Genomic DNA, 10,170 nt, shown 5'->3' on the forward strand with positions numbered 1-10,170 from the left:
TCTGAAAAATGTAAAGTGGAATCTGATTGGTTGCTATAAATCCAGTTTTTCCTGGCAATAGTTTTGATACATCTGATTCTCCCCCAACATCCAAGTACAGAAATAGTTAGAAACTACACCTCACTTCCACATAAGTACCCCGCACTGTGAAGAAGCTGCAGAGTTCAATGTTCACCCCCATATGTACCAATAAGCCACAGCTGTTTGCATTTGCCAGAGAAAACTGCTATTTTAAGTAGCCACCCAGTATAAATAGCATTATAATTTGAGAAGTCCCAGTTTAGAAGGCTACTTAAAAGAAAGCCAAAAAAAGGGTCTGATGCTCAAATTAAGCTACGGCTGCAGAGTCAAATGCCAATGTGTAGGGTGGCCTCTGCCACCTTCCCCTTGAGGACCTATACTTAGGACAGACCATCAATGTCTCATCAGTGGGGGGGCGGACTCTAGGCGCCCCCACCGGTCAGCTGGCCCTGGTCATTACACGCTGTACGCAGCTGTGCTGGTTCTGGTATGCCATGCCTCGTTCTTTCATCTGATCGATGGAGGGGGACAGGGGTCAGACGCTCAATAATTTGATATCGATAACCTCCCATAAGGACAGAAAGAAACCTATTTAAAGTTCAGGAGAGGACAAATCATGGCAGACTTCAGAAGTCAATAACTTTTTTTTTTTTTGTGGCCAAACAAAAAATTCTAAAATATGAGTAGTAGATTTCGAGGCCCATTGGCTAACTCCTGGTTCTTGGGGTTTGTCCAGCTTTACCTTTTAGTTGGAGAGTAACTTTTCATAAAATGCCAAAGACTAAATAGTTGAATTAAAAACCTACATTTTATTTCTACGAAAATTTCAAGAGCATTCTGGCTTTCACTGGACTGCAGAGCCAGATCCAGACAAGAGTTCCACTTTAACATTCATTCTCCACTGAAGTCCTCTATAAAGCTATATGCCACCACATGATCAGGGGGGGACCCCAACCAATCCTCACAATGAAGGGCAGCTGAGTGTGACAAAACCTCTGAAGGACAGACTCTTGGTGGTCTATGGCTGTTCTTCAGATGTGAACCTCCGTTTTAAAATTTCACTAGATCGTCACTAGTTGCTGACGGACTATGTAAGACTATAAAGGTCAATATGGACTAAAATGTGTTTGGTGTCACGGATTCAAAAGACAATCGCTCATTCTATGGTTGTTCAACCATCAACCTTCTGGTTTCGAATGTGAAGGCCCACTGTAAGGACTGATTCACATGAGGGTGCTCGGTTCGGGAAACACGGCTCCCCTGACCCAAACTGACTGCCTCATAGTGATTGACTACACAGGCAGTTCCTATGTGACAGCGGGTCTACTGTACTCTGCTCACATCATGTACAATGGACCCGCAATCATATAGGTGATGCAGTCAGCTCCTATCTGATCGCGGGTTTATTGTACTGTACTCACATCATGTACAACAGACAATCAGAAACTGCCTGTATCATAAGTAGGGCTACAGTAAACAAATATTTTAGAAATCGAGTATTGTATTGATTAATCGAGTAAAAATGAATTAATAGACAGTTTTCCTGTATAAAAACTCAGACCCCCTGCCATCAGTCCCCAACACCCTTCGTTCCCCCCAGTGCCATCAGCTCAGCAGGGATAATGTGCACGGTGACGTCACAGTGCAGGGATAGTGTGCACGGTGACGTCACAGTGCAGGGATAGTGTGCACGGTGACGTCACAGTGCAGGGATAGTGTGCACGGTGACGTCACAGTGCAGGGATAGTGTGCACGGTGACGTCACAGTGCAGGGATAGTGTGCACGGTGACGTCACAGTGCAGGGATAGTGTGCACGGTGACGTCACAGTGCAGGGATAGTGTGCACGGTGACGTCACAGTGCAGGGATAGTGTGCACGGTGACGTCACAGTGCAGGGATAGTGTGCACGGTGACGTCACAGTGCAGGGATAGTGTGCACGGTGACGTCACAGTGCAGGGATAGTGTGCACGGTGACGTCACAGTGCAGGGATAGTGTGCACGGTGACGTCACAGTGCAGGGATAGTGTGCACGGTGACGTCACAGTGCACGGTGTGATGTCAGGGTGCAGGGATATACCCGCATCAGAGATGGGTTCAGGACTGTTGACACTTCCCTTCCCCCACAGGCTTCAGTAGGTTAACATGTAAGGTCACCAGAAACCTGAGACAGCAGCAACAGGCAGCAGAGGAGACCCATGAGGGAAACAAGCAGAGAAAAATATAACAGTTAGGCCTCATGCACATGACCGTTGTGTGCATCCGCGGCCGTTGTTCAGTTTTTTTCCGCTGACCCACTGACTGTCAATGGGTCTGTGAAAAAATCTGAAAATGCACCGTTTGGCACCGGCGTCCGTGATCCGTGTTTCCAGTCCGTGAAAAAAAATATGACCTGTCCTATTTTTTTCACGGACAACGGATCACGGACCCATTCAAGTCAATGGGTCTGTGAAAAATCACGGATGCACACAAGATTGTCATCCGCGTCCGTTTTTTCCTATTATTTCAAAGGCAAACTTGACTTTTTTTTTTTCATGTCCGTGGATCCTCCAAAAATCAAGACCCTCGGAAGAAAAAACGGACCACAATAAAAACGTCCGTGTGCATGAGGCCTTAGGCTACATGCACACGACCGTATGTGTTTTGCGGTCCGTAAAAAAAAAAAAAAACGGATGACGTTCCGAATGGCATCAGTTTTTTTTTGTCGGATCCATTGTAATAATACCTATCTTTGTCCGCAAACTAGAAAGAAAAAAAAATAGGACATGTCCTATTTTTTTGCGGAGCAACGGAACGGACATACTGATGCGGACACGTTTTTTGCGGACCCATTGAAATGAATGGGTGCGCATCCTATCCGGAAAAAAAAAAAAAACACGGATCGGACACGGAAACAAGATACGGTCGTGTGCATGAGGCTTTTTAGTACGAATGCACACGGCCGTGTTCCGCGGCAGAGAGCGGTCCGTGGTATGCCGGGCTGGATTCCTGTTCAGAGCAGGAGCGCACGGCGTCATTGGTTGCTATGATGCCGTGCGCTTCATGCCACCACTTCTGTATTACTTCATGCCTCAAGTGTATTATTGTACAGCAGCAGCGGCATGAAGCGCACGGCGTCATAGCAACCATTGACGCCGTGCGCTCCTGCTCTGAACAGGAATCCAGCCCGGCATACCACGGACCGCTCTCGGCCACGGAACACGGCCGTGTGCATTCAGCCTTATAAGTAGGGATCGACCGATATTGATTTTTTTTTAGAGCCGATACTGATAACCTGTGAACTTTCAGGCCGATAGCTGATAACTTATACTGATATGCTATGCATTTTCATTTTTGAAAGAAAAAAAAAGTTTTTTTCTGTTACGGCGTTCACCACATATGGGATTTTTTTTTTTTTTTATATATTTTAATAGTTTGGACTTTTCGGACGTGGCAATATGTGATATATTTATTCATTGTTTATATATTTTATATGTAAAAATGGGAAAGGGGGCGATTTATACTTAATATTTTGGTGTTTTTTTTTTTCTTTAATAACTATTTCCCCCCTTAGGGGCTAGAACCTGGGATCTTTTCATCCCTTGTCCTATTCACCCTAATAGAGCTCTAATGTTTTTAATATTGGGGAGGGTGCACTGCGTTACCAATGATAATTAACAATACAGGAGGCGGGTGTGTTGGTGAAAAAAAAAAAATATCAAATAGCCGGCACCCTGCTTCTGACAGGGAGCTGCGATCAGTGGCAGCAGTTAAACCCTTAGGTGCAGCACCTGAGGGGTTAACTGCCGCTGCTCGCAGCTTTCTGTCATACAGGCTGGGCACCGCCTCCTGTATTTGTATTAGACGTTAATTATCATTGGTGGAGCAGTGCGCCCTCCTCCTCCCGTCTCTCCTCATTGGCAGCGCAGCACGGGGGGAGGGAGAGAGTGACTCATTCTCCCCTGTGCTGCTGAGGGAACATGAGCGCGCCGACAGCAGCGCTCTCATGTTCTGTGAAAGCGCTGGACGCACTATCGGCAAGGTTAGATGCCGATAATTTAAAAAATCATGAATATCGGCCGATAATATCGATAACTCCGATAATCGGTCGATCCCTAGTTATAATGACTAAAAGGAAACAAAACCCAAACCGCCCTGAACCAGCCACCAATAACAGTGGGCGCTCTAACACCCTATGCTGTCAGTCATCAGCCTCTCTGAACAAGGCCAGTGAGCACGACTACCCCCATCATCCTTTGGCCATACCGGCACAGAAGTCAATGCTCCACCACTGGGCGGTAAACGTGTTATCATAGGGGTTTCTCCGTGCCGGGACACACATGGCGAGCACTAATCACCCAGTTCCCCTCCACACATGCAGCCACTTACCAGCCTCTCGCCAATACCCAGCAGCTCTGATCTGTACTGCCACTCGCGCCCTGCCTCCTCCGCTGCCAGCTGCTCTGCACACTGCGTTGGGTCATGGTGCACGTAACCGCACACTATGACCTGACGATGTGTCAGGATTCAGTACAGCGCATTGCGGGCTGGCGGGTGACCACAGAACAGTGAGTAATAGCAAGCGCTTCACTCCAGCTCCGTGGTCACATGACACAAATTAATCCTCGATGCAAAAAATTTGCATTGAGGATTTTTTTGTGTCGAATTACTCGATTCAATTGAGTAATCGTTTCAGCCCTAATCATAAGTCATTATAATGCAGTCAGTTCAGGTCAGGGGAACCGTGGTTGGGCCGAGAGATGCGTCTGACACATGGGGCTGATTCACACCTGGCCTAAGTTTTAGTGGCACAATGGTACAGTACAGCAAGTGCTAGGAGCACCATTGTAAGGCTACTTTCACACTAGCCTTTTTTTGCGGATCCATAATGGATCAGCAAAAATGCTTCTGTTACAATAATACAACCGCATGCATCCGTCATGAACGGATCCAGTTGTATTATGTCTTCTATAACCAAGATGGATCTGGAACACCATTGAAAGTTAATGGGGGACAGATCAGTTTTCTATTGTGCCAGAGAAAATGGATTTGTCCCCATTGACTTACATTGTGAGCTAGGATGGATCCGTTTGGCTCCGTTTCGTCAGATGGACACCAAAGCGGAATGGAGACGGAACGGAGACAAACTGATGCATTCTGATCCTTCATTATTCAGAATGCATTAGGGTAAAACTGATCCGTTTTGGACCGCTTGTTAGAGCCCTGAAACGGATCTCACAAACGGAAAGCCAAAACGCCAGTGTGAAAGTAGCCTAAAATGAAAAACAGCAGAGGGGAGGCAGCAGTCCTTCGCTGTTAGCATCTGTGGTGGTCCCAGAAGTTGGACCTCACCAATCATTTTGAGTGGATTTCCTGGCGATACGATAACATGGGAATAACTGCAATGGAAACGGATGCTGCACACGTGGCCAAATCTCCACCAATAGGAGACTAGGTAGCCCCATTCCTGGGATCCTCCACCAAACAGACATGAGGCTGCAGCAAACCTTAAAAGCACAGAGCGCCCGCTGTACAGCCCGGCAACTGGAGCTTGGGGTGTGCCGTCTATTACCTTCATCGACCTAGTAAAATGAATGGCATCATTTAACGACAGGTTCAAAGATAACTGCATCATGCAATGTCCCCCGCGCTACCAGTATGACCGAAGGCCTAAGGCCGTTGTTTTGGTCCACATCCGAGCCGCAGTTTTTGTGGCTTGGATGCGGACCCATTCACTTCAATGGGGCTGCAAAAGATGCGGACAGCGCTCTGTGTGCAGTCCACATCCGTTGCGTGGTCCGCAAAACAAATATATAACCTGTCCTATTCTTGTCCGTTTTGCGGACAAGAATAGGCAGTTATATAAATGGCTGTCCGTACCGTTCTACAAACTGCGGAACGCACACGGACGCCATCCGTGTTTTGCGGATCCGCAATTTGCAGACCGCAAAACACACAACGGTCGTGTACACGAGGCCTCACTCATCTGTGTGCACAACAGACTGTACATTGACCTATAAAAGTAATCCTTGGTTCGTGCGAAGTAACTCAAGACATGAGCTAATTTGTGAGACACGGACCTGCAGACAAATCTTTCCAGTGGTCACCAGGTCCGTGCCCTAGGGTGTGTGTTGAGCCACAGCACAGACTATTTTTGATACACCAGTCTGAACAAGGACTAAGGCACATTCCTGTAGCTAATGGTCCTCCAGATGTTGACACTGCAGTCAGTACTGTACTCCAATGTACCCCTGATATCAGTAGTAAGGCCTCATGCACAAGACGGGATGTATTCATCGGTCCGGAAAACGTGGATCTGCAAAATACGGATGAAGTCTGGACTGTACACTGCCCTGTGTGATGTCTATGTGGAAAGCAATTTCTTTTTGCAGACCCATTGACTCCAATGGGTGCGTGGATCGCATTTTGCGGCCAAGTATAGGACATGTTCAGATGCAGAAAGCGCGTGGATCCATTTTCAGGGAGTGTTTTGAATGTTCTGGGACAGCCTTTAACGTAAGGAGTATTCCCTGACTAATGAAGAGGTTTTCCTGTCAGGTTATAAAAAAGGAGGACATGTTACCCAGCGGGGTTCTCTGGATCTAAAAATGGATGACCCCACTAAAACCTTTGTCTCCCCGAGTGAGCGGGCGTACAACATGTACCCACGGGACTCAGCAATTCCACGTATTCTACACCCAAGCGGGAAACCTCCTGCACGCCCATCAGGCTTATAATGCTAACCACTTGTGTGCACAAGACTGAGCCGAACAATTATTGGTACAAGGTAGGAGGCATGAGTGGGGACACCCTGGCACCATGCCGGTGCTCAGAACACAGCAGGCAAAAGGTGTGCCAACGAAAAAAAACATTACTTCCCCATGAAACAAACCAAATGGGAATTTTCCCTCAAAGGGGCTGGCAACCTCCTGTCCTGGTCAGACCTGCAAAAATGACACAAGAGGAGCAGATCACCGACCCTTTTACAGAGGGTGTCTAGCCCTGTGATGGCTAACCTCCAGTGTTCTGCCAGATTCCTATACCTTGCCAGAACGCTATACCGGAAGTGACGCAGCTGCACAGGAATCAGCTGGAGGAGAGTGTGTGCGGCTCTGCGCAAGCGCACATCCAGTGGATTAGCAAAAAATCATTGCGGGAGAAGGACTTCATGCGCATGTGCGAAACCGTACACCGCGCGTGCGAACTTAGGGGTAGGTAGATTTTCCAGTGCAAAATGTTCCATCAGATCTCCCTACCCCTGAGTGCGCACAAATCATCAGGAGAAGTTCATCCTTACCGCAGAGCTGAGTGCAGAATATCGAGGTCACCATATAGTAGAACTGAGTGTGGGATATTGGGGGACACAGCTTATGTGGTGACCCCAATATCGCGCACACAGCTCTACTATGTGGTGACCCCAATATCCAGTACTCAGCTCTGCTATGTGGTGACCTTGATATTCTGCACTCAGCTCTCTAGTAAGGATCCGCACGGATGTTGCCCGTGCATTGGGGGAACGCAAATTGCCGTCCCCAATGCACGGAACGGCCGTGTGCATGAGCCCTAAGGGCCCTCGCAGACGAGCGTTGGTCACGCAGTGAGGGATTCACATAGCATTATATTGATTTATAATGCTATGTAACCCTTACAGTTCTGGAATGTATTGGATAACACTGGCAGAATGCATACATTCCAGAACTGTAAGGGTTACATAGCATCATAAACCAATATAATGCTATGCGACTCCGTCAGCGCTGGGCGGTCAGGCCGGGCGCCGCGATGCCTGGGAGGTCAGGCCGGGCGCCGCGATGCCTGGGAGGTCAGGCCGGGCGCCGCGATGCCTGGGAGGTCAGGCCGGGCGCCGCGATGCCTGGGAGGTCAGGCCGGGCGCCGCGATGCCTGGGAGGTCAGGCCGGGCGCCGCGATGCCTGGGAGGTCAGGCCGGGCGCCGCGATGCCTGGGAGGTCAGGCCGGGCGCCGCGATGCCTGGGAGGTCAGGCCGGGCGCCGCGATGCCTGGGAGGTCAGGCCGGGCGCCGCGATGCCTGGGAGGTCAGGCCGGGCGCCGCGATGCCTGGGAGGTCAGGCCGGGCGCCGCGATGCCTGGGAGGTCAGGCCGGGCGCCGCGATGCCTGGGAGGTCAGGCCGGGCGCCGCGATGCCTGGGTGGTCAGGCCGGGCGCCGCGATGCGGACTTGCTATGGGAGGAATGCTCGTCTGCAAGGGGCCTAAGACTGGACAGCCCCTTTAAATAAATACAAGGTAAACTCTGTTCACGTTGGAGGCATACACCTGGGAGGATTCCCAGACGTGTACCTCAGACGAGTCCTTTCGGCATACGCTGGGCTTGTATACATCCTTTTTCCCCACTGTATAGGAAAGTGTATTCTACGGCTTGCCGAAGCAGACGGAAACAGTAAAAAAAATAAAAAGTATAACGCACAATATACACATTCTTCAGTCATACGATGGGAGCCGTAGTCCTCTCTACCTGTACACAGTGCCATACCTCTACAGATCCTTCCAAGCAGGTGTGAACACAGCCTCAGAAGCCCAGACACAACCTGCACGAGCAGGGATTCCTCCAGGACCAGCCCCCACACACTGACAGCTCCTAAATCAATGCCATGATGTAGCCGTACTCCCCGCCATCCGTCCAGATCCGAGGATAACAGAGAGGAATCCCTCCTGCACGGGGATCACATGCTGCATCCTCTGCCCCCATGCACACCACCGTGTGACAGTCCTGACTAACGCACGGTCACCTGAGGGGGGGATTCCCCCCAGTTCGGTTCCAGCTCTGTCAGATGCGGGGCCGCCATCTTTATTACAGCTGAGGAGGGGGAGACCTGTCACTCGGACGGGAACAGACGGGGAGGGAGAAGCGGACATAACGGGGGGAGGGGGTCACACCGACACAAACGAGACTCACATTTAACCGCCCGCTCGGTGGTGGAGTGTTTACCGTCCTTGGTGGACATGGTTCAGGCGGCGGGGCCTCTCCCTGCTGTGGTCACTCCGCGGCGGCCTCCTCCTCCTCCCAATGGCTCCGGAGTTTTTTTTGTTTGGGTTTTTTTTTCCTTCAGGGAGGGAGAGGCGAAGGGAGGGGGGAAGGAGGACCGAAGCTAGAGCCTGACGGTGGCGGCTGCTGGCAACATGGCGGCGGCAGCGCAGACTCTGCGGCTCACACGGCGGCGCGGGAAGGGGGATGTCCCGGCCCAGCATGCATCACGGCGGCTCTCCCTGACAGGGGAGGCGGCGGTGGCGGCTGGGCCGGGAGGAGCCGGGGTGACGGATAGGGTAAGGTGTCACAGCAGTGTGCGGGCATGTCGTAGCTTCACCTCGCGCTCCTACGTTTTTCTACATAGATTCCTGGCTCTCGGGTGTCACAGGCTGCCCCGGGCTGATGGGTAGAGGATAGGGGTTATAGTAGACAGACGTCTTGTGATTGATGCTCATACGGGGTTTTATATTTCCTCCATACAGATTCCTGGTCCATCATGTGAAAAGCTAGCGCGCGCAGAGAGTGGAGCGGTTGCCCGTAGCAACACCAATCAGGTTCCAGCTCTGTTTTATTCTTCCTTTGCTTTGGAAATAGAAGCAGTGTTCTGATTGGTTGTTATGGACGGCTGTTGTGCCTGTGCTAGTTTGTATAGCAGGCCCACATTAACCCCTCAAGGACCCTGCCATATTTTTTTTTTGCAAATCTGACCAGTGTCACTTTATGTGGTGATAACTTTAAACCGTTTTTACTTATCCAGGCCATTCTGAGATTGTTTTCTCGTCACATATTGTACTTCATGACGGTCATAAATTTGAGTCAAAATATTTCCTTTTTATTTATAATTTTATTTTATTTTTTACTAAAAATGTAGAAAAACTTGCAATTTTTAACATTTCAATTTCTCCGCTTTTGAAACAGATAGTGATACCTCCTAACATAGTTATTACTTTACATTTCCCATATGTCTACTTTGTGTTTGTATCATTTTGAGAACTGCCATTTTATTTTTTGCCGACGTTGAAGGCTTAGAAGTTTAGAAGCAAATCTTGAAAATGTTCAAAAATTTTCCAAAACCCACTTTTTTAGGACCAGTTCAGGTCTGAAGTCACTTTGTGAGGCCTTACATAATAGAAACCACCCAAAAATGGCCCCATTTTGGAAACTATACC

The 10,170-nt window shown here is 49.4% G+C and overlaps 1 protein-coding gene across 7 annotated transcripts in view; it reads right to left on the reverse strand.

The window, feature by feature from the left end:
• Positions 1 to 9,242, reverse strand: part of PPP3CB (protein phosphatase 3 catalytic subunit beta) — a 95,168-nt gene extending 85,926 nt beyond the window's left edge. For 2 of the 7 annotated variants that reach the window (XM_044299235.1, XM_044299234.1), the window contains exon 1: positions 8,930 to 9,241. In XM_044299235.1, the coding sequence (XP_044155170.1) occupies positions 8,930 to 8,978 (49 nt within the window). In that variant the 5' untranslated portion in view covers positions 8,979 to 9,241. Of the gene's footprint in view, positions 1 to 8,929 lie in introns of all 7 variants that reach the window. The other 5 variants (XM_044299229.1, XM_044299228.1, XM_044299232.1 and 2 more) reach the window with 4 other exon arrangements.
• Between the last annotated feature and the right edge of the window lie 928 nt (positions 9,243 to 10,170).

Source organism: Bufo gargarizans, chromosome 6, assembly GCF_014858855.1.
Source record: "Bufo gargarizans isolate SCDJY-AF-19 chromosome 6, ASM1485885v1, whole genome shotgun sequence".
NCBI lineage: Eukaryota > Metazoa > Chordata > Amphibia > Anura > Bufonidae > Bufo > Bufo gargarizans.